The 23,290-nt window shown below is 37.3% G+C and overlaps 4 protein-coding genes across 10 annotated transcripts; 1 reads left to right on the forward strand and 3 right to left on the reverse strand.

Annotated features, from left to right (window-relative positions):
- Window positions 1-51: 51 nt before the first annotated feature.
- Window positions 52-2,271, reverse strand: pxdc1a (PX domain containing 1a). The gene is made up of 5 exons (XM_039677699.2): window positions 1,191-2,271; window positions 1,000-1,100; window positions 779-893; window positions 578-677; window positions 52-473 (listed from the first exon to the last, which is right to left on the reverse strand). The coding sequence occupies exons 1-5, from the start codon at window positions 1,429-1,431 to the stop codon at window positions 272-274; spliced, it is 759 nt and encodes a 252-aa protein (XP_039533633.1). The 5' UTR covers window positions 1,432-2,271; the 3' UTR covers window positions 52-271.
- A 140-nt stretch (window positions 2,272-2,411) lies between these two features.
- LOC120482938 (uncharacterized) lies at window positions 2,412-7,099 on the reverse strand. 5 transcript variants are annotated; one of them, XM_089131208.1, is made up of 9 exons: window positions 6,805-7,098; window positions 6,566-6,613; window positions 5,811-6,327; window positions 4,803-5,487; window positions 4,310-4,391; window positions 3,745-3,969; window positions 3,247-3,380; window positions 2,788-2,911; window positions 2,412-2,692 (listed from the first exon to the last, which is right to left on the reverse strand). In XM_089131208.1, the coding sequence occupies exons 2-9, from the start codon at window positions 6,574-6,576 to the stop codon at window positions 2,473-2,475; spliced, it is 1,998 nt and encodes a 665-aa protein (XP_088987334.1). In that variant the 5' UTR covers window positions 6,577-6,613; window positions 6,805-7,098; the 3' UTR covers window positions 2,412-2,472. The 5 variants fall into 5 exon arrangements, with proteins under 5 accessions (XP_088987334.1, XP_088987332.1, XP_039533632.1 ...); XM_089131206.1 differs by having other exon boundaries at window positions 6,566-6,634; XM_039677698.2 differs by having other exon boundaries at window positions 6,566-6,675.
- Window positions 7,100-7,308: 209 nt separating this feature from the next.
- On the forward strand, window positions 7,309-19,079 carry prpf4ba (pre-mRNA processing factor 4Ba). Of its 3 annotated transcripts, XR_016168549.1 has the most exons (17): window positions 7,309-7,425; window positions 7,772-8,941; window positions 9,321-9,455; window positions 10,134-10,280; window positions 10,363-10,444; window positions 11,271-11,478; window positions 12,455-12,528; window positions 12,856-12,946; window positions 13,031-13,178; window positions 13,378-13,515; window positions 13,607-13,760; window positions 13,844-13,958; window positions 14,097-14,248; window positions 14,349-14,435; window positions 14,796-17,044; window positions 18,391-18,439; window positions 18,854-19,079. XR_016168549.1 is itself a non-coding variant. In XM_039676162.2 (15 exons), the coding sequence occupies exons 1-15, from the start codon at window positions 7,379-7,381 to the stop codon at window positions 14,997-14,999; spliced, it is 2,952 nt and encodes a 983-aa protein (XP_039532096.2). In that variant the 5' UTR covers window positions 7,310-7,378; the 3' UTR covers window positions 15,000-18,183. The 3 variants fall into 3 exon arrangements, 1 of the variants encoding a protein (XP_039532096.2); XR_016168548.1 differs by having other exon boundaries at window positions 18,391-19,079; XM_039676162.2 differs by lacking the exons at window positions 18,391-18,439; window positions 18,854-19,079 and having other exon boundaries at window positions 7,310-7,425; window positions 14,796-18,183.
- On the reverse strand, window positions 18,783-22,381 carry LOC120482139 (uncharacterized). Its single transcript, XM_039676163.2, has 4 exons — window positions 22,244-22,381; window positions 21,810-21,879; window positions 20,993-21,075; window positions 18,783-20,392 (listed from the first exon to the last, which is right to left on the reverse strand). The coding sequence occupies exons 2-4, from the start codon at window positions 21,834-21,836 to the stop codon at window positions 19,372-19,374; spliced, it is 1,131 nt and encodes a 376-aa protein (XP_039532097.2). The 5' UTR covers window positions 21,837-21,879; window positions 22,244-22,381; the 3' UTR covers window positions 18,783-19,371.
- Window positions 22,382-23,290: the final 909 nt, after the last annotated feature.

Here is a 23,290-nt window from a genome sequence, read left to right on the forward strand (position 1 = left end):
TGTAAATGCCATAAAAATGAACACAGAGAAGAAGAAAAAACATTAATCAGACCTGCTTAACTTTTTTTATTAATATTACAGTTCATCTTAACATAAAAATATGAATCATATAAATCTTATAATTATTTGTTTTATAAATCTTTGCAAATCATTTAGAAGTGTATTATTTTATTTAAAAAAAAAAAACTTTATAAGACAAAACTTTAAAAATGCCAATATCTGTAGATTTTCAAAAATAGAAAGATGTAATTACACAGTCAAGTGCATTATGTCATTCAAGGATGTCTGTCTCACTGGCTTGTTGGTGGAGGTAGGTCAAGTTGCTAGTGGTAATTTGTGATTTTTTAGGTTGATGGTCTGTATCTTTCCTTTCATTGGTACCAGGAGTCATGAAGCCCTTTCCAGGTTTGTGTACAGTTTCCTTGACACATCGGATTCCATTTTGAATTCTCGTTCTGTTCCATATCTCAGAACTGGATGTGACGAAACAAAACATACATGATTTTGATAACTCACATGAGCAATATATCAATATAAGACATAGAAGAGTGACTATTAGAATGTGTCAGAAATTTACTTTGAATATGGCTCTGCTGCTGCTCCTTCTGCTAGTAAATACGCATCAAAAATAACTGTTTCTGTATTGGCCAAACAAAACCCATTGGCTCTTCTGACATCTGTAGACAAGCATCATATTATATTAGCTAAAAAACTTGTTTAAAATCCAAAAACAGTTCTCTGTAAGTTTAAGAAAACAGGAGAATTCATAAATACAAACCAGCTACAGTGACAGGACTTTTGTTGAAAGGCTGGGTCGGTTCATACATGGTTTTCAAGGTGTAGTCAACAGGTGAGGTCTTAAAAAATGTAAGAACTGCCTCAGACTGAGAGAACTGTAAAGTAAATTACATGCATAATTATTGAACTTTTGTTAATTAAATAAAATTATTAATTTGATTTAATTATCGACAGAGGGTGCATGCTAGTCTCTAGAGTCACCTTTTGTGGCATTTTGATTATATTTCTCAATAATTTTTCGACTTCATCCAACCTGGTTTCAACATTATTATTTTCTTCTGCTTCCTTTATCCTCTGTAGTGCTGAAAAAAAACATGAACACAAGTCTCCAATCAATTAAATGGCCACTTATTTCAAATGTCATAAATGCACATAACTGTTAAATGTCATACCATCAAGCATCAACAAACGTCCTCTGTCGTCTGGAAATGATTTGCTCAAATTCTTAACAAGTTTCACTAAATCGTGATATCGCCTTCGCAGATATGTTATGCTTTTTTCAGACCATTCAGTCCTAATCTCGAAAAACTCGTCTTCTTCTCCAGCAGGACCAACAGCGAAGCGGTCGAGCCCGACGACCCAGCAGTCATTTACCCTCAGGTGAGGCAAGAAATCCGTATCAACACCTGCCATAACTGATTAGTGTCATAAACACATTAAATAAAAACCTCTAAATTAAATTTGATAAAAAGAAACAAGTAAAGAGAAGATTCATCCGCTTCAAAATCAAAAGAAAACTAGAACTAGAAAGCAAATCGTGGGATACACAAATCTTATGACACAAGTTGTACAAACTACAAACTCCTCCGCTTTCCTCTTCGCCTGCAGATTGTGAGCTCTAAACGCCCTATTTGTGTGCAGTCACTGTGAATTCCCATCCAAAATCATGAATTTCTCAAGTTCACACACCGACTAAAACCGTTAAAGGTCATCGAGGCTGTTATTTCTGTCGGGTGTTAGTGGGCGTACATTTTCTGTCGCAGTATCCAATTGTATCAAGCGGCAGGTCACTAACGTCAATCTCATTGGTTGCCGCCGCGTAGTGGCGCTGTTCGTTTGCATAATGCAAAGAGTTGAGCTCGAGGTGATGGTGAAAAAAAAAGGTAATTAAAAGTAAACTACTTTTACACAAAGTAAATGTTACAAATGTATCTATCCCTAAATCTATCCCTTAATTAAAACAAACATTTAAAAACGCCTAAAGCTTAGTAGTCTTCTGTTAACGTGAAATTTGGCTGATAGTGCACTGAGCAACAGGTGGGATAATCCAGTTTCTATTGGATTGGTAGTGGGATTTGCTTGTAGTTTTAGGCGCAGTATTACACTTGCTGTATCATGGCATTGGTCAACCCTTTAATCGCTTACTATTTTATTAAATTATTACTATTTTAAGCTATAATTAACCACCCAATGAAATAAAGTAAATTATAGTCAAGTCACCTATATTCCACCAAATGTATCAAACTGTGACTTTAGTTACTGATCAACATAATATTCCAATTTCAATGGTAAATGGAATTTACTGATTTACTTGTTTGCATAAGAAAACAATACTTTGCTTTGTCATTATAAAATAACTGACTGGAAAGAGAAAACTCACAAGGCAAAGGAAATAAATATATATATATATATATATATATATATAAAATACATTTTATTTACAAATCATAAATATCACTTGGATGTCCGAGCTCTTTGAGAAGGTGCGGTTTGGGAGCCAGAACCAGAGTTGTTCCTCTGCCCCAGTGCGGCGGTTTGTTCGGCACTGTGATGTTTCCTCATGTGTCGCACCAGCAGCTGGCGGTCTGGTGTGGAATACTGGCACAGGTGACAAGGGAATGACTCTCCTGTGTGATGACGCCGTGAATGGAGGTCTAAGCTCTTCTTCTGGATGCTGAACCAAAACGCAGAGGACATTTCTTAGCCAGAGACCGACGTAGTATGAAACAAGAGTAGTCTGTCGACTTTATGACAGGCGAGTGCATGTACCTGCTGTATGGACAGTACTGGCAGCAGTAAGGCTTTTCTTGTGTGTGCGTCCTTGAGTGTCGACGCAGAGAGCTTTTGTCAATGGAAGCATAGGAACACTGCGAACACTTGTATGGCTTCTCACCTAAAGCAAAAAGAAAAACAATTCACTGGAATTCTTACTCTCAGGCAGTGCAATGTCATGGCAACTGTTCTCTGAGAACCAGTCTTTTGAAAGGAATTCCATTAAGCTTTAAATCTCTACATGTCACCATGAGCCGTCTTTATCCATATATTTGCTCCTTCTATTAAAGTAGCGTGGGAAAGTCATTTAATGGCCTGGCTCTATAATTATCATTTCTGTTTAGTAACCAGGTATAATAAAGGAGGTGGACAAGATGAATGATAAAGATTTATAAAAATAAAAAAAAATGTGTTTAATATTAAAAGATGACATCTACAATGTGCTTGAAACTGCACCTGTGTGGACGCGGAGGTGCTGTTTGAGTGAGGCTTTGAGACGAGTGCAGTAGTGGCAGTGTGGGCACTTAAATGGCTTATCTCCTTGATGAATGCCCATGTGACGCCGCATGGTCAACTTGGTAGAAAACTTCCTGTACAGAGATAGACAGAGGTAAATGATAGAAAACTGACAATCAAAAGTTATCGTAAAGTAAAGGCATGCTAAACATGATTATTCTAGATAAAATAATAATTTATCCTGACATATAATGTTTGGGGCCAGTAAAATTTTATTCATAATTTTATTCAGCAAAAGTGACATTTATAATTTTACAAAAGGATTCCATTTCAAATAAATGCTGCTTTTTAACCTTCCTTCCATTTATCATATAATAACACTCCTTTAAAGAGTAGTGCATGCCATGTACTGTAATATATGACCACATTAAGATTCTATACTTCAATAACAGTCTCTTTGTCAAGATAATATAGCAAGGAAAGAAATGATTCTCGTACTTGTCACAGAGGTTGCAGCAGAACTCTTTCCGTCTGGAAACAGCGAGTCCAACAGATGTCTCACCATTCAGGTGAACCACTCTGTCCTTTCCTCCTTCTTTGCGCTTTTCCCTTACCGCAACCATGTTTTTCAACCTCTTCTTCCTAACCTGGGACCATGACTCTGGCTTCATTCCTCTGAGGCATTCTGGGTATTTGGTGGATGAGTTAAGTTGCTGGTTTTCTCTGAGTACAGGCAAAGAAGTTGGATTCAGCATTCTGACAATCTCACCAATTAAACTTTAAAGCAGTGGTTCTCAACCTTTTTGACTCCGAGACCCCTGTTGTCCACAATCATTTTTGAATATTAAATCTATGGACACTCATCGTTTCTGTAAATTTCAGGGTTCCAGAAGTTTCAAGAGCCAAATGTTCCCACTCTTGTTAACCAATGATTTTGTATGATTTTTTTCCCATTAATTTAATAAATATTAAGGATGAGGTTAATATTTTTAACAAAGATTAAGGATGAGATTATTATTTCATACATTTTTATTTCTATCCGATGATAACACAAGATACTTACATACTGTGAGCAATCTGTTTTTCTTGATCAGCCTGTTTGTGTTGAGTGTGAATATGCTTCAGGGTTTTCTTCCATGACTTCTCTAAACAAAAAAAACCAACAACAAAACAGATAAGAAACAGCAAAACTCAACAGAAATACAGAGCAAGACAAAGAAAATAACAATGAAATGTTTCAAATTATTAAACATTTTAAAGTTTATGATTTTCGGTGTCTGAGACGAAAAAATACTTTATCCAATATTGAATTTAAAAGAAATTTCTAACTGAATGTTACGGTTCTGGACAAAATAAATGTTAAACAGAAAAAACATTGCTATTGTGATTACGCTTTGGATCACAACCAAGTTTTAGGGTAAATCTAGCCCATCAGTTCAGCAGAGACACTAGTTATTTCAAAACATACAATTCTTGTATTGGGGTCAAGTCTTTCAAAATGTGCAATCCAACCTATAGCTTGTCACACCTGCATAGCAACAGTAAATAATTTGTACCTTTGAAATCACAGTGTAAGCATTTAAATCCTTCTTGAAAATGACATTGTTGGTGTATTTCCCACTCCTTCCCTGAGTGACACCATTCCAGGCACAGAGAACACTGCACCAGCCCTCCAGACTCAGATCGACAGTGATGCCGCTGATTATGCCTTTCTTCATGTGCTTCACAAGAATCAGCTCTCCTAAATGTCCTGGGGCAAACACTACATTTATGCCTTTTTGAGCCTTTTCTTTTTCCATGTCCCCTCCAGTGTTGCTTCATATCAACCCATTCTTCTGATTCGCAACCGCAGCGAGGGCATCTAAAGCCTTGGTCTCCACTATGGCATTTTAGTTGCACCTCTAGCATGCTACGACTGGATGCAACTGTCTGGCAGAGGATACAGGCCAATCCGCCATCCTCCTCCTCAGACGGCTTTTGGATTTCAGCATCCTGCTCACCTTCTGGATGGGATAGGCTTTTTGTTGAATTTTCAGACTGAGGTGGACACTTAGTGCTTGAGATTCTGCACAACCCAAGAGTCATGAGATGAGCCGACTGGGCCATTTCCTCATCCTGAACTTCAGTGTCCATTCCACTGTTCAAAGGAACAGACAGATCTGTGCCAGTATCCTCTAGCTGAAACACAGGTTCCTCCTCACTGTCCACATCATGCCTACCCTCTTCAAAGAGTGTGCTCACCTTCATAAAACAAAAGTTTACATGTAAATTCTCTAATATTTCAAACTAAATTACAGAAATAGTCCACCCTAAAATGTGAATTCTGTCATCATTTACTTCTTGCTCCAAACCTGTATGAGATATTTTGAAGAATGTTGGTAAAACCAAACAGTTTTGGTTCCAATTGAACTGAAACTGTATATTCTTAAAAAATCTTATTTTATGTTCCATAGAAGAAAGTCCATCACACAGTTTTGGAACAACATGAAGGCGATTCAATTATGACAGAATTTTCATTTTTTGATGGATTATCTCTTTAACATAGCAGGAATCTTTATAGTCACCTCACAAGTTTGTGCCACATGCAAGTTGCCATCAGAGTTGGAGCCCAGGCCAATGTCACATGACCGTGGGCTGATGTTTTGAAACATGCTGTACATCGGGAGGAGGAAAGACATACGCTCCATGTCCATCTGATCCTCGTTGCTTTTTGAGCCAGAATGGAGGTCGCTCTCTAGGTCGTATGGAGAGCTGTTATGGTCGACCTCATCTTCATCAACAACCCTCAATCCTACACCCAAACTCTCCTCATCCTCTTTCTCCAGACATGGCAGATGGGGGCATGGGGACACTGGATCATGTCTTTCCATGACATGATGGCTTATATTGGCTTTTTGGTTGCTGGTAAATTGACAGACTCTACATCGGTACACTTCAACTAAGAAAGCTTCCACTAAAGTGGACACATGAGCTTCAATGCCCTCGGCTGAGCTGCAATAGAGACTTGAAGTGACATTTTCTTCTGCAATTCGAAGGGTTACTGGTTGAACATCTTGATATGCATCTTTAAACCCACCCATTCTAGGAAAAAGTAAAAGAGGAAAATAGATCAGTTAGTCATCATCATATGGTATTCTAAACGATCTGAAGTACAAAAAAGGTATTCTTTTAGCAATTAATTAGCAATGATGAATGATGTTAAATGATGATTAAGATGCTAAAGTCGTGCATGGTTTTGGCCAAATTATTGCACCAAATGAGTGACAAATAGAAACAGGCCTTTCATTTTCCCGTTCAAATTCACTTAACGTTATATTACCTTTCTCCCATTCTGATGTTTCTGTTATTTTTGAAAGGTCCTGCAGTCCTGAATTGTTTGACGAAGATACTGTAGTGTAGTGGATTCACAATGTCTGACTTTGACAGTAACTTTAAAACAAACAATCAAACTGTCTTCCAAATATTAATTTAAAAGGTTCTGATTAGATATTTGCGAACATGTGTCCCTAATAAAGTGTCCGGTTATATGTGTAAAGGATGTGTAAATTATGTACGTACCTGCATCAAACAGAGTGGTGTCTTTAAATTACGTAGCTTATGCTGCGGAAGCAAAAGTGTGGTTTAGGGACCAAGGCATAATCAAGGCACAATCCATAGCATAAAATGTGGCATTTGCTATATATTTTTTTCTGTACTGACTAAATTAAACGGTTTTTTTCGTGCCCGACCCTAATTTACAACTGCTTTAAGTGTGTAGGCAAAACAGTTAACACTAAATCGACAAATGTTTGTGGACAAGTCATTTTCTAAGATCCATTCGCTCGTCAGCGTTTCATACAAACTGCGCATGCGTTGTTTGGTAAATAACCGATTAGTGTGTCGATTCAGTGATTCAGTCAGTTCAGTTCAAATTTCCCTTTGCGAACAGCCACTTTATAATGTATAGTGAGAGGAAAATGTTAAAACCCTTTAACTTTAATATTTAGAAGACTAAATATTACATTTAGACTAAATTTAGAAGTTTCAGTTGATTGTTTATTTTAAAGTTAGTGATGCCATCAAAGCCGGACTGAATCATGAATCGACTCTTCTTCTTTATTCAAACAACTCAGCACAGCACAGCAGGATCAAGATGGCGGACACGGACGCAATAGCCAAAACAATAGCGAAGCATTATGTGTAAGTTACACCATTGCGGACTTTAAATCGCATTATTTTGGTATTTATATATTTAAAGAAAAGTTAACTTATATGTACTGAAAAAGAAAACGGTTCCGTACAACTGGTTTGACATGCAGTTTTCAGTCAATATATATTAACACTTCTGTCCGTCTCTGGTCGACGTGAACCAGCTGTGTTTTTCTATATACTTTAAAGTTTAAACCAACAACAATGATACATAAGTCTTGAATACCTTATAATTGTTGACATTTATCATCATACATCCTAGCAAACCAGGCTATATCTTTGTTGTGCTCGTTGGAAAGTAGATAATATCATAATACTATTCTCTACTCGTTTCCAGGGATGATATGGAGAGCTCTGACAGCGTGGATGAAAATGAACATGTATCCGGTGAAGATGGAGCTAGAAAAGCAAATAACATGGACTTCACTAGGGTGGAAAGACACAAGAGAAAGAAACATAAACATCGAAGCAAGCATAGAAAACATAAATATCCCTCACCAGATGAGAAGGACCACAAGCACAAGTACAAACACAAACATAAGCGGAAACACAGAGACTCGTTCCATGATGATAAAGACTGTTCTGCTGACTATGAAGGTGCTGTCATCTCTCCAAAGCGATCCAGATTTGATGACCTTGCTGCTCTAGAGGATCTGGAGAAACAGAGAGCCATGATTCAAGCAGAGCTTGATAATGAGCTAATGGAAGGGGCTGTGCAATCAGGTATGGGACTGATATTACAGGGTTATAACTCAGATTCAGGGGAGGATGGTGAGGTCCAGGAGGCTGTGCAAAATGGTGAACAACAGAGACATGATCTCAATTACTATGTAATGGCTAAGGGACATGCTGAAAAATCTGGACAGGATTGCATAGACGCTGAAAATATTTATTCTCTGCTGGAAGGCAGAAGCACGTCTGACGAGATGTCAGTCCAAGCTCATAAATCAGAAATTAGAGTTAGTAAGACTGGGTTAGATGTTAATATCTCTGAGAGGCCTAGTGGTCCCAGCCAGGAAAAGGAGCAGAGACAATCCCAAAGCATTGAGAGATCAAAAGACGGTGGTCAGAGGTCCATATCTCCTGTGAAGTCCAAGGGATTGCCATCAAGCATCAAAAAATCAGCTACTTGGCCTGAAGAGCAAATTGTAGACCACAGATCCTCAGCGAGGAGGAGCAAATCTAGATCTAAAGAAAGAAACACCAACTTGCTAGAAGCTGATAGGGAGAGAGACAAGAAATCAGAAAAGGCATCCTTAAAAGAAGTCTCATCGGGAAAAGAGAATCGATCTCCTTGCAGAAAACAAGGTCCAGAACAGCACAGCCCGTCTGTTCGTCCCAGGGGCCTCCGCTCACCAGAACGCTTCCCTGTTGTGCAGGGCACAGACAGGCCATCCAGACAGGATAGATCTTCATGCCAAAAAAGATCCCCTCCAAGGAGAGGGCGTTCTCGGTCAGTTGAGCGGAGAAGGAGAGAAGAAGAGCGTCAGAGACTCCCCAATGACAGGTTATTTTTCTGTCTTGCTCTGTTCATTTAAATCTTTGATAGAAACTTTTCAAGCTGGCTAGAATTCCATCATACATTTTTTTGTAATTGCATCTGTATTCAATCAGTGTTGTAGTTGTTTAATAAAACTATTTCTATAACTATTAAAAATATTTTTGTTAATTAAAAATCTGCAATTAAATCTAAGTGTTAGATAAAAAAATAATATAAATGAATAAGTAATGCATTAATACATTCTGTAATAGTATTTAAATAATAAAAAACTATATTAGTTTATAAACACATTGTTATTATTACTAATATTGTTTATATGAATGTTCCTTGTTACACAAAAATATTTTTTTATACTCGTTTTCATACTTTTTTGTTATACTCACAGGATGCGATCTCATGATGAGGTAGGGGGCCATAGAGATGGGAGTCCTTGTCCCAGACGAAGGTTAAACCACTCGCCTCTCAGACGAAGGTCCCGTTCTCCCAGAAGACGAAGCAGCAGGTCTCCTTTCAGATACAGGTGACTGGTGTACTGTAGCTTTTAAATCTGCAACACTGAAACTCCTCATTTAGAGGATACAACTATCCAAGAAGCTTAAATTTCGGTGAGCTAAAAATCGGAGAGCTTTCTATCCCTCTATTGACGGCTACACAACTACCACTTTGATGCTTTAAAAAGTTCAAAAGAGATAAAACAATAAAACAAATCCATATGAATTGAGCGGTTTATTACAAATTTTTCTGAAGAGACACAATTGCCTTATATGATAAACAGATTTATTTACATAATATATATACTCATAATCTCAGACATCAATTGTGGTAAATGGAAGCTCAAGCATGTTTGCTTTAACCAAATTAGTTTCATTATGTCATGTGTTACACAGCACATTGGAGCTTCCTCAAGAGGTTTGTTCTAATGCATCAGGTTCGGTTGAGTTTCTGTTGCCTTTTGTTGATTGTTCATATGTGAATAAAATCATAAATTAAATCTGTTCATCATATAAAGGGGATCAAGTCTCTTCAGAAAATTTGGACTGAACCGCTCAATTCAAATGGATTAGTTTTGCACAGAATGTGTAAAGCAGATGATTTACCCCTACTGTGATTAAGCCCCAAACAAGTGCGTTTCTTTCTGTAATGCCCTTTTTTAATCTCTCAGTAGCATTAAAACTAAATTAATACTGTGTGGATCTAGGGAGCGTGACAGGATGGAGCGCAGACACCAGGTGCGTTCAGGATCACGAGAAAGGCGGAGGAGAAGGAGCAGGGAAAGAGAGGACATGTTTAAGGGCAGTCTGTCTGAAGGAATGAAGGCTGAGCAGGAGGACTCGGATGATGAAGTGTGAGTATTAAGGAAAATTATGTTTTGCTTCAATGTTGTTTATTGTATTTGGTTTTAAATACGAATACTACAATCTGTCTAGGATTGAGGATTATGACGTTGATGAAGAGGACGAGGAGGCTGTGATAGAGCAGAGGAGGCTTCAGCGCTTGGCCATCATGCAGGTCAGAATATTTTTAATTTATGCTATGGCTTTTACTTTGTGTTAGACATACACTAATGTTTGGGGTCAATACTATTTTTTTGAGGGGAGAGAAATTTCCCTTCAGTCGTGACTTGGTTAGAGAGTCAGACTGGTAAGCTGAAGGTCGTTGGTTCAATTCTCAATATCGGCAGGAGATGACTGAGGTGCCCCTGAGCAAGGCACCTAACCCACAATTACCCACTGCTCCGTGTATGTGTGTGTTCAGTTTATCCATCTTAGGGATCTATTAAAATAGAAAAATGTTTTTTAAATTGTTATATAATTTCACAATATTGCTGTTTTACTGTATTGTTTATTAAAGGGTAACTAACCCCCTGGTCAGAGCCTGACTCTACCCACTGGCAATATTTGAAAAATGCTGGAAAAGTGGGCAGAGCCCAGTGGAGGGGGGGTGGGACAGGACCTGAGACAAGTCTCTCTCTGTAGGCAAGGGCATCGTTAGCTGGTACCCTCTTACATCACAGGGCAACACAACTTCCAATAGGAAAATTCAACTGCAGTAGCCACCATTCAACCTGAAGAGGGCAGCACTCAGATGTTTTTACACCATATATTGTTGAATTAAAACACTTTATACCCAAATGTCAAAAAAATTACTTGAATCAATGAACGGCAATAATAAAGCCCCAGTCTTACAGATCCTTAACCAAAAAAGGTTGTTGTTACCCTTCAAACTCAGTATTGGTGAGCATAAGATATGTCTTTTTAATTATTGTTATTATTTTTATATATCTTACTCCAACCGTTGTAGTATATAATGTGATTGTATATTATGTCCTGTACAGAAATATAAGCCAGAGAATGAGGACAGTAACGTGTCAGGACTCTCAGATCACGGCAGTCCTCAGAGTAGCACTCGCAGCCGATCGCCGTCACCTGATGACATCCTTGAGCGTGTGGCTGCTGATGTCAAAGCCTATGAGCAAGAGAACCTGGACACATTTGAGGATAATGTGAAGGCGAAGCATAGTCTTGTCTCTCAAGAAAAAACAGGTATGTCATATGCAAAATAACCTTCAATTAAACATGTAGGTGTCCTTTCCATTTAAAAAATGTTTTGCGCAACAAAAAAGATATTGATTGACAAACGTTTAAAATGATGTACACTCACAGTCACATGAGATAAAGACAGATAGGTAGTAGCATATCTCCTTAGTCTGTACGGCTGCCACCAGAACCCTGTGTTCCTCCGAGGTCACAAGACTGTGTGTCCAAGTGCCAGCATGTTGCAGAAAGCAAGTCAGTCAATCTCCAAAAATGCCACTTGTTCGTTAACCTGTAACCAAGAATTCTAACACACACACAGACACACAGCTTCTTCAATGTTGGATTTGTCCAGGTCTTCAGTCTTCTCAAAACATCAAGATATGTTCTTTCTCTCAATGAGAGGACACTTTTAATCTAACAGTAAAGTAAGGCTTTAACAAAGAAAGGGTCCCTTCAACTATAGACTTCAATTACCCCTGTGACCATAGATGTCAGGCTACCCTAGAAAAGCAGATGAATGAAGTGACCCATGTTAAAGAAGTCCATAATTAATTTCTAGAAACGGACTAAATGAGCCAGCACTGTTACTGCATTCCTGAAATGGGCCAGACCCTTCAGTCACCCCTCAGATATTTAAGACATACATTAAAGAATACACGAAAAGAACATTTCAGCAATCACACTGGTAAATTCTATAACAAAGTAAAATCTCAGTCAGTCAACTCATGTAATATTTAGAAGGAAAAATATTAATTAATACCTTGATTATAATCACTCATTAAATATATATTGAAGCAGCAGTGGATTCCAGAATCCACCACTTCAGTATGAAGTCCAAAATGGCTCTCATATTATTTTAGGAAGATGAGGAATTCAAATATGAGACATGAAACATTCACGACCTTGATGTAATGCAAGGTCGTCTGATGTATTATTAGCGATTCTATGTTCCTTTCATTGCATCATTGTTCTTTTTCTTTAGGTGCTAATCTGAAAAAGCCAGCAGCCCCTGATATGTTCACAGAGTCAGATGACATGTTCGCTGCTTATTTTGACGTGAGTAGCCAAGTTTCTGCTTTCCACAGTGGCTTTGCAAGCCCCAGAATTTGATTGAATTTGTCCATGTAAGGGGATCTCTACAGGTAGAGTTGCATAGTCCTGTGCAAGCTGTTGTTTCTGTTCTGGAAACTTTGTTCAAAGCTTTTTTTTTTTTTTTGAAGTGGGTAATCTGACTCTGTGGCGCTCACTGGATCTCGAGGCCTCTCAGACTTTGAAATGGTCTCTTACGGTGTCAGTCACTCATTCATGAATGAACGTTTTAATCAACTCTCTGAATTCAGTTGTGTTGACAATGACAATTCCACATCTGACCTGTCCCCGCAGAGTGCCAGGTTACGAGCCGCAGGCATTGGAAAGGACTTTAAGGAGAACCCAAGTCTCAGAGATAACTGGACAGATGCAGAGGGCTATTACCGTGAGTTTGCTGTCTTGTAGCAAATGCTGTATTTAAATATGTAGAATCCATGTTAAAACGTGATTGTTCTTTTAATGTATTCAGGTGTGAACATTGGCGAGGTGTTGGACAAACGGTATGGGGTGTATGGCTACACTGGACAGGGTGTCTTTAGTAATGTTATCCGAGCCAGAGACTTGCCCCGAGCCAATCAGGAAGTGGCAGTGAAAATAATACGCAACAATGAGATGATGTAAGACGTTTCCCTTAAAAGCTGAATGCTTAGCCTTTAAACATTTCTGTCTGGTACAGTTGGATTTCTTAGCCAACACCATACATTGCAATTTGATGTGTCTAATTGTGTTGTAAGGATTTATTTAGACTAGAAATTAGATTTCGAGTAGATGTGGGTTTGGTCTTCATGTGACCGAAGCCCTTGGTTTGTCCCACAGGCAAAAGACTGGCCTCAAAGAGTTGGAGTTTTTGAAAAAACTGAACGACGCCGATGCTGATGATAAGTTCCACTGCTTGCGGCTATTTAGACACTTTTATCACAAGCAACATCTCTGCCTTGTGTTCGAACCACTCAGGTACATTAGTCAACAAGAATCTATGCATGTGAATCTATCAAGGCAGCTTGAGTTCTTTTATTAAAGCAACTTTCTTGTTTTCTTGCTTTAGCATGAACCTGCGGGAGGTGTTGAGGAAGTATGGCAAGGACGTTGGGCTTCACATCAAGGCTGTGCGCTCGTACAGCCAGCAGCTTTTCCTGGCCCTCAAACTCCTCAAACGCTGCTACATTCTGCATGCTGACATCAAACCTGACAACATTCTGGTGGGTCACAATCTCCTGCTGTAAATATTGGACTGTAGCTTTCATTTCTGTCTTATAAGATGAATGTTTTTGACTCCATAAAGGTGAACGAATCCAAGACCATCCTCAAGTTGTGTGACTTTGGCTCAGCGTCTCACGTTTCTGACAATGACATAACACCATATCTGGTCAGCCGTTTCTACAGGGCACCTGAGATCGGTGAGTGTGCTGTGAATTTAACTAAGAAATCAACTGTACCTAATTAAAACAAACTTAAATGAAATTAAACCATTTTAGTACATTGAATATGAATCTGTTTTTAAGAGTTTTAAAAGCGTTTTCTTCCTCTTTTTGCAGTAATTGGAAATTCATATGATTATGGAATCGATATGTGGTCTGTAGGCTGTACTCTATATGAGCTTTACACAGGAAAAATCCTTTTTCCTGGAAAGACGAATAACCACATGCTAAAACTGGCCATGGATTTAAAGGGAAAATTGCCTAATAAAGTAAGAATTCATTTACAGTACATATAAAATTAGGAATTAAATGGAAAATTAGAACAAAACATTCTAAAAAGTTGACCAAAATATTCTTTAATATTCACAGATGATCAGGAAGGGCCTGTTCAAGGACCAGCACTTCGACCAAAACTTGAACTTTTTGTACACCGAGGTTGATAAGGTCACTGAAAGGGTAAGTGTTATATATTCCATTCATGTTTATTTTTTGTTTTGTTTTTTACCTAATAACTGGGGCTTTATGATTTGGGTAAAAAACAATCTTTTTTTTAAAGCTTCCCTTTTCTTGACAACGTACCATTCCTAAGCACTACTAATTTGAATTTTGGCAAGATGGTTGGCACATGTTGTGCTCCCAAATGCATCCACGAGTGTGTGTGGAGCATCTGCCTGAGTGTAAATGAAAAGGGCTGCGCTTTGCTCGGAAACAATCAATGCATGTTATTATTTAACTAAATTGTACCCTTTTTTTTGAGATTTGATAATCCCACTAAGCCATATTGTGAATTCAGTTTAATTCCAATTAATTGTGCAGGAAAAGATCACGGTCATGAGCACCATTAAGCCAACTAAGGACCTGTCGATTGATATGGTGGGTCGCCAGGCACTACCAGAGGACCAGCGAAAGAAGGTCTTTCAGCTCAAAGATCTGTTGGACCAGATCCTGATGCTGGACCCTGCCAAGCGGATCACTATCAACCAGGCATTACAGCATCCTTTCATCCAGGAGAGGATATGATCAGCAGCATACCTCAGAGACTCATGATGGTTTTGTATCAGCAGATATGACTCAGACAACAAAAGACATTTGCATATTTTATTGTCATGCTACTTTATTTTCATTTTTAGCGCAGGACACACTCAAGATTTACTTGGATTATTTTTTTATTATTATTTTAGATGACCTACAATGCACCCCATAAAATGTAAAAAGTAAATTCTCTCAAGATGATCTATATTGTTCCGATTTCATGCTTCATACACAGCTTCTTGTAGCAGCTAAAATTATATTGCCAGATATATTTGATATTACGATCAAGGTTCAGAATGTAAGAATATCCAACTTTGTGCTACGTTTGCACACCTTATATTTTGTATAATTCTAGAATTTGATGTAAACCAAATATTACTCAACCACCAAGGACTGTTTAGAGTGTGACATGATTCAGGCCAGCATAAATGCTGTCTATATCCACCCTCCCTTAGGTGTGAGAGTGAGAACGCAACCTGGCGTGCAGGCCCACGGCATGCCCCTTGCCCTAGGTGTGTTTCTGCTGAATCTGAGGTCTTGGGTCCTGCTTGACCTGGTCTGCAGGGAAAGCCTCCTCTGTTAAGGCAGGTTGTACACCTCTATTGGTACACTGAAGGTAAGCTAACGGCATCATTTTGCGTTCTTTTCAAACCCAAAATAAAGCGTCATCAGGCCCTTTTGGCGGCCTGTCATTTGGATGCCTATTAAAATCTTTTGTCTCCCTGTTGCTCTGTTCCAAAGCCTAGTGAGGCGTCGTAGATATGCAATTTATTACTATTCAAATGTTTGTGGTGGGAATAAATTTGTATTTTTTTTAAATAAGCATTCATTTGATCAAAAAATAGTTAAAAGCTGTAATTTTGTGAAATACTATCATTTTAAATTAAAAATAATATTAATGCATAATATTGTTTTTTTCTAGATTCTTGATTAATGTGAAGTTTAAAAGAACAGCATTTATTGGAAATATAAATTTCAGAACTTTAAAAATGTCTCAAGTCTCACTTTTGATCAGTTGGAAGCATACTTGCTGAACAAAAAGATTGCTGAAAAAGAAAATTACTGACCCCAAACTATTGCTCAATACTGAAAAGGTAAAAACCCACTAGGCTGCTACCTAAAATAGACAGTGAGGTAGCTCACTAGGTTTTGAAACAGAGCTTCTGTTGTGGTTTCTCACAGAGACAAAACAGTCAGAATGAATGAAAAGACTGACCGTTGCTGTCTCTCAAATGGTCGGCACCATTTATGGTTGACATTGAGGGTAAGAGTGAATCCAAGTATTTGCAATGGACCAAGCACCTTCAGTGTACTGCCTCCGATAGACATACCTCACCTTTTTCAGAGTTGTCACACTTGTCATAGTTTTTGTATAACCTATTGAGTGCTTTTCAATATGCATGAGAATCTGTATGGTTTCCAATGCACTACTGTACAAACCCTCTGGTGTGTTTTTCGCTATGTCTAGACAATTTAGATGTCTTTTTCTGTGACTCTTCTTATGTTTGTGACCATGTTGTCTTTTGATACAGGGGTTTTCCTGCTCTGATCTATGAATCTGCTTGTTACAAGCGGTAATTGCTTCTTTATTCATATCTCAATTCCTTTAAGATACACCGGTCATGAAGTATAGTTCATGTTGGAAGAATGACCTGTTCTCTTTTGCAAAGTCTGTCCTGCATGAAAATGGAATAATATGAATTTATTGTAAATTCACATTATTTGTCATTAAACAACATAAAATAAAGATGTTTTGTGGAGCAAAAAAACACAAATTTATACTTTCCACAAGTTGTCTGTCTTTCAAGTTAATCTTATCACTGTAAGAACATAATTCAGCGTCTTAGGAAGCTTACGGCGGGTTTTGTTTCATCGACACTAACTGCTGTTTGTGCTATTTCTCCCATTGTTTCTTTGTGTTCGAGTATATTCTCTGGCCAATGGAGACACGTCTGTCCATCATCCTCCTGCCTGCCTCTGCTTTCAAAGGGACGAGACCTCTTCAAGGCCCTTTATCCAGGTCATTCCTAAAGGCATGTTTAGATCCAACACAAAGCAAAGCTCCGATTAGAACATCTAGTTGAGAGCTGATGCGTACGGGATTTATGATCCCATCTCATATGTAGCATCACTAAACATCTCTTTTTTATTAATATTTTTATAAAATCCTTCTTTGGCTTGAGCTGTAGATCTGTACAGTGATCATTTATGTCAAGGACCATAAATTTGATAAGAAGAGGGCCCCTTTCTAAAATATAGAGGCAGCTACAGTATATATTTTCATGTAATAAAACCCTTGTATATTGCATGTGAAATGAAATGTGATGTTATAATGAACTAACTATACAGTCCGGTGAAAAATAAAGTACACCCGTTTGAAATCTATGGTTTTACGTATTAAGACATAAATAATCGTCTGGTCATTAGCCGGTCATAAAATCACCTGTGTGTGTCCTAAACGACATATTACACCGTGTCATTATTTATTTAACAAAAATAAAGCCAAAAAGGTGAAGCCATGCGTGACAAACTAAGTACACCTATGATTTTTTTGCTTGTAGGACCACCTTTAGAAGTAATAACTTGTTGTAATTTCATTGTGGAGGAATTTTGCCCCATTCTTCTTTACAACGTTGCTTCAGTTCATTGAGGTTTGAGCTCTCTGGTCCCGCCACAGCATTTCAGTTGGGTTGAGGTCTTTGCCGGTACAACACCTTTTTTTTTTTATCCATTACGTTGTAGATTTCCTGGAGTCCTTGGTATCATTGTCCTGTTGCATGCACGTTCTGACCTTGGGGTGAATTCAATTAATCAAAGACATCTGATTAGCAGTGCCTGACTGCTACTTTACCCTCTTAATTCCTATGAAAGCAGTAAGGGTGCACTTATTTGTCACACATGGCTCCATTTTGGCTTAGTTTTTGTTAAATAAACCATGACATGGTGGAATATTTGTTGTTGTTAATCTGAGGTTGCATTTACCAAATTTTAAGACCTGTCAAGGGCCAGATGATTTATGTTGATCATGGAATTCAAAAGGGTGTACTTTATTTTTCACATCACTGTATTTATTTTATACATACTGTACATCCACTAGTAATTACTCAAGTTTACTCCAATTATTCCAAGTTAATTTTGACAGCCCTAAAATAAAATCACATTTTATAACACATTTTTTCTGTGCTTTTGTCAATTCTATCTGCCAGCATTATTATTGGTCTGATCACTGCATTCACTTTAGTTTGGTGTGAACCAAAGAGGTTTATTCCTGGAATTTTTTTGTGTCAGGTGATAATTGTGTATTTCCACAGGATATTTCAAGAACGTGTGCTTTCTGTAATGTCCCTAGATACTGCTATATTTATTCTCTGTATTGTAGGTGCTGTCTGATAAAGAAGACTCTTTAAGGAAATCTCATCTGGAAAAAGGTTTCTGTTTTAGCGAGAGCTCTTAATGAGAATTAAGCTGTTGATTTTAAGTTGACTACAGTATTAGCCTTTAAACAATTTGGCAAAGTTATAGATACTGTTGTTCTTTTTGTCAAATCATTTGGCAACATCCAAATGTATTTATGCAGTACATAACACTTTTATATCTACATTTGCAAGTTATAAGCATTTTATATTTGAGTGTATATATATATATTATTGAGAATGTGTACATATTCCTCACAAATTAAATTATTGGCCCAACGAACATAAGTTTCAATTTGGTAAATACATTCTAAATTTTTCAACCAAAAGGTAATGCTTTTCTTTTTTATGAAATACATGTTTGCTTGTCACCTACAAAAGTGACCTTTACTTTAAACCATAACTAACCATTTTTAATTCTATTTTCAGGGTAAGTGTTAAAGTTTTCCCTACTGTCAATGAGACTCCAAGTGTGTGAAAGATCCTGATGGCCAGCTGCTTTCCTACTCTATTATTGAAGTGCCTCCTCATCCACTCTTGGGGGAAATGATCTACACAGCCAAACAATGTGTTCATTTTGTCACATTATATAGCCAATATTGCATATTTTATAGAAACATGTCTGAATGTTAATAAAGAGTGAATTTTAAAATGGCTTGTCTAGTTTCAATTAAATTTTATGTAGCATTTTTATATATTGACCTTACTGTAGTAGTTAGCTCTGCTGCTGTTTTTTTTTTTTTTTTTTGTAAATGCAAGGTTATTTTTCTGTGGTAACTGACAGCATGCCACAAATGTTGTTGATGGAGCTTAACTTGTATTGAATTTTGAACAATAAATACAGTGATATGCACAGTTAATAACACACTGTCAATCGTCAAGCTTAAAACCCTTTCAAGATAATTATATCATGTCTTCCAACAAGGAGCTTTAACAGGAACACTAGACTATTCAGAGGAAGTCTTCTGAGGCTTTGGTATGCCTTTCTTTGTGGGTTTGCATCTCTTAAAGCTATTTGGACTATTGCATTTTGGTGACATACTCGAATGAACATTACGATCATGAACAAGGGCTTCGGTCTTCTTTAATTTGACCGCACCAGAGTGTGGCTTCTTGGGTAAAGCCGGTGGTTGCTGAAATCTAATCCACACGTTCCCAGCATTTGGCGAGGGACGATTACGATGCATTGACTTTAAATGAGAGCTTGAAGAAAGTGTGAGTTTTGTTACTTCTTTTAAAATTGAATTACTGCCTTTAGTCCTCAAGTGTTCTGCCTGAGAACAAGTGCTTTCCGTCTGTCTCAGACGATTGTCGCTTCGTACCAAAGCAGTTGCTGGACGAGATCTGACTGCCTTTCCTTGTTCTTTCTGTATAGTCGCAGTCTGAAGTTTCTCCATCTTTATCATGCGAGCCGCCATAGCTGCAAGACAAGGGTCGGTTAAACAAACGTGCTGGCTCTCCAAATCATCCGCTCTGGATAGCAACTGACTAAAGTCAAGATCTTTGAGGGGAAATGGGAGAACCTCAGGATACACTTGTACTCCTTCTCCAGTCTCTGTAGATTCTAGATCTCTATCAAATGAGTCCGGCCTCAGGTCCAATTCTACTGGAGTTTCCCATTTTAGTACAGCGATATTGCCTTTCTCTTGTTTAGAGAGGTCACTGTTTTCAGACTCAACTGACACCTGGCTGCAGGGTTGTTTTGATGCATTTGCCACAAGAGATTCATTACCGCAACTCCTACAGTGGGAATCGCTGATTATCTTGATCCCATCTGGTCCTTCGTCCCTTGGAGATACAATGCAGCTGACCTGTATGGGGTGAATTTCCAGTGCTGGTCTGGTTTCTCCCTCAGGGCTATGTTCAGAAATGTGTTCTTGTGGGTCCCAGAGGATTGGAGGCTGAAGACCAAGCCTCTGCCATCTGTGTGACAGCATTTTTAACTGTGTTTTATGATGTTGCTTCAAGCTGAAGAAAATAATATGTACAAATGCAATTGTAAAATAAATATTTCTCGAGATGCCATTTAACCTCTTCAATTGATATCCGAGCATTGTCACATGGAGTATCAATTCCAGGTTGGCAAAATGTGAGAAGTCTAGTGTTGCAGCATGAAACAAAGCAACATTCAGTTCAACAAAAGGTTAAGATTCCTGGCAAACACAGCAAGCATATGTGCCAAGTCCTGATCTACATTTCTAATATATTTATTTTACTTAGACATAGATTTTAAATGCAAAGTGTTAAACATATCTGTAGGTAATAGAGAATCTATTCTATTTAATACTGCCAGTGCCAGGGTAATTGCAAATTACTGAACCGATTGATTTTCCAAAACACTCAGAAGAGTATATTCTTCTGAGATATTCAAATTAATTAATTCATTTATCAGTAAAACCCGTGATCAGCTCTACCAAACGTGGATGTTTTTCCACTAAGAAATGAAAATTGTTATTATGTTTTGATTGATACTGTGTAGCTGCTTTGATGCAATCTATATTGTGAAAAATGCTATAAAAATATACTTGACTATGGCTGGCAATACCAGATGGGCCAGTATCTACTTACACCTGGGATGATTTTGTTTGGCTGCAACAGGTGGTTGGTTCCTGTGCCCTACAGTCATTAGAAATGCAGGCTGTTAAAGATACCTGCAAAATAAAATTAGTGATTTTCATTGAAATATACAATGACTTAAAGTGGAAATTGAGCAGTCAGACAAGTTAAGCTTTTAAAAGGGTCCACTATATAAGTATTTTCTTTAAAATTAACTCAATTTAAATAGTCAATACACATTTGATGCTTCTTCCAAAACATGCTTTTGTCCCTGATATACTATCTATCCAGATGGCCAAAAGTTATACTTTTAATTATTTACATACAAATTATTTACAAATATAATTGTTACTGAATGTCTCAAAACTTTAAAACTAACTTCACTTTTATTAAGCATTTTTAACCAGTTGGTCTCTGGTATATTTTAATTGATGGCAAACGTCACATTAACTATCCTCATCTTCCACTAAAGCTTGACAACCATAAAGTGTCCAGACATTTTTTTTTTTTTTGTTATTCATTTTGAACAATATTTCTATTGTTTTATAATTTAAAAATGAAAGAAATGCCTTTTTGTGAAATATTCTTCTTCTTTTATTTATTATTGTTTTATTTATTTTTTGTTAAAAAAATAAAATGAAATGCCACTTTGTTTGCTATTCAGGCATGTTTAAGTGTGGCTTAAGTGTCCACATGTTTTAAATACATTTTGGTGCCACTGTATGCATAATCTAGATGTTTTGTTTCAAAAATGCTATAAACAATAATGCTCATGTTTCAACTGGCAGCTCATGTAACTTCATAAGCTGCAGAAACACTATCATGATACCTGTTGTGCGTTCACTACCACAGACATGTGCAGACTTTCCAGTTGATGTACTAACAGTAATGTAGACGTCCTGTGAACACAGAATATTCAGACAAGAGTGTCAATAGAAAAAGGATATATCTTCTAAAGTTACCTCTCTGGACACCGTAGTAATATGTAATATGAAAATATTTACCTTGCAGAGAAATTTGTTAATCAATAATTGCCATTTTTGTTGGTAGTGAAGTTTGAAACAAAAACAAGATATTTGCAACACCCCAATTGATGACTACGATAAGCTCCACAAAGGTTTTCTTTCTTTTGGGTCCAATATAAGAATAAACTTATTACCTTATTTTAATTCCGACGAAGAAGCACAGATTAGACAAGTTGTCCGGATAAAACAACCCTTCAAGTCTGCAATTATGAAACGTGTACCGTAGACGTGCTCTCACCTCCAAGTGATGTGCGAGTTTCCCGAAACCTGCTCTGGACTGGCCGGTTACACAAAAAGTAAAGATTATGCTCCACGAAGAAACCATTCAAACTGGATTTGAAGATAGTTTCTGTTTATGTTTTCAAGAAACCAGAAAGTACACCACTGCACTGATACTTTCGGAACACTTGGCAGGTAATCATGATTCATGATGTCACGCCAATTTTTGCATACTGAAATGTGATTGGTTTTTACGTCTTCTTCTATTTAAATATTATATTAAGATTGTTTCATACTAACTTTATTTTTCATATCCTCCTGGGACCCTTATTGTCCTCGTTAGTGGACATTATAATTTAGTCAATTTCTCTCACACCACAGGCTATAGGGTAAAGAGCACGCAGGGCTTTTCAGAGATACCAAATGTTTGCGAGTTTCACCGAAAACTGCCTCTCCTTGTTCTTTAAAAGTAACTGACATTCATTTAGTGATCAAATTTAACACTCTCGCGGAAACATTATAATATTTGGATATTTGGTAAATCTGGCTAATTTTTAAATTAATCAACATCTCAGGAAAATGTTATGGGGTTATTAAAATATGACTTTCTGTTACGAAACTGGACATGGATTTTATAGGCTACGTGTCCACTAAAGAGGACACCAGGACTTAAATAATGTTTATCAGTGATTTTGGAGACATGACTAATAATACCTATTATGATATTTCATAGGAATATTGAAATAGGCTATAATTTCAATAGGCTAATAATAATTTAGTCTATTGAAATTATATGAATAATTTGGATTTATAATAATTCTGGATGAATAATTTCATCCAGATAGGCATTAAAAATTCTGTTTAAATGTAGGACATGATTTTGTATTCCGCTTCAGGTAATGTCCCGCTTTTTCTGAGTAAAGATGCCGCGGCATTTCTTATATTTCTTATATTTAAATTAAATTTCCCTTTTTAACTTTAATTTTGAACATCTGTTCCAAAATGGAAAAAATGTTCATGTCCACTAGGGGGAGTCATAAAGACAAAAACAAACGATCATCTGAAC

Source organism: Pimephales promelas, chromosome 5, assembly GCF_988280905.1.
Source record: "Pimephales promelas chromosome 5, fPimPro1.hap1.1, whole genome shotgun sequence".
In the NCBI taxonomy this organism is placed as follows: domain Eukaryota; kingdom Metazoa; phylum Chordata; class Actinopteri; order Cypriniformes; family Leuciscidae; genus Pimephales; species Pimephales promelas.

Excerpts from the sequence above, each read along its gene's own strand:
- pxdc1a (XM_039677699.2), bottom strand. The coding sequence starts at position 1,431 with ATGGCAGGTGTTGATACGGATTTCTTGCCTCACCTGAGGGTAAATGAC. Across the intron at positions 1,101-1,190 it reads ACGTTTGTTGATGCTTGATG|CACTACAGAGGATAAAGGAA; the intron begins GTATGACATTTA and ends GTTTTTTTTCAG. Across the intron at positions 474-577 it reads GCAGCAGAGCCATATTCAAA|TTCTGAGATATGGAACAGAA; the intron begins GTAAATTTCTGA and ends CGTCACATCCAG.
- LOC120482938 (XM_039677698.2), bottom strand. Across the intron at positions 5,488-5,810 it reads ATGTGGCACAAACTTGTGAG|GTGAGCACACTCTTTGAAGA; the intron begins GTGACTATAAAG and ends TGTTTTATGAAG. Across the intron at positions 2,912-3,246 it reads GCACCTCCGCGTCCACACAG|GTGAGAAGCCATACAAGTGT; the intron begins GTGCAGTTTCAA and ends TTTTTGCTTTAG.
- LOC120482139 (XM_039676163.2), bottom strand. The coding sequence starts at position 21,836 with ATGTCTGTGGTAGTGAACGCACAACAG. Across the intron at positions 21,076-21,809 it reads TGGTAGTGAACGCACAACAG|GTATCTTTAACAGCCTGCAT; the intron begins GTATCATGATAG and ends TTTATTTTGCAG. Across the intron at positions 20,393-20,992 it reads CAAACAAAATCATCCCAGGT|CTTGAAGCAACATCATAAAA; the intron begins GTAAGTAGATAC and ends TATTTTCTTCAG.
- prpf4ba (XM_039676162.2), top strand. The coding sequence starts at position 7,379 with ATGGCGGACACGGACGCAATAGCCAAAACAATAGCGAAGCATTATGT. Across the intron at positions 11,479-12,454 it reads TGTCTCTCAAGAAAAAACAG|GTGCTAATCTGAAAAAGCCA; the intron begins GTATGTCATATG and ends CTTTTTCTTTAG. Across the intron at positions 13,516-13,606 it reads CTTGTGTTCGAACCACTCAG|CATGAACCTGCGGGAGGTGT; the intron begins GTACATTAGTCA and ends TTCTTGCTTTAG.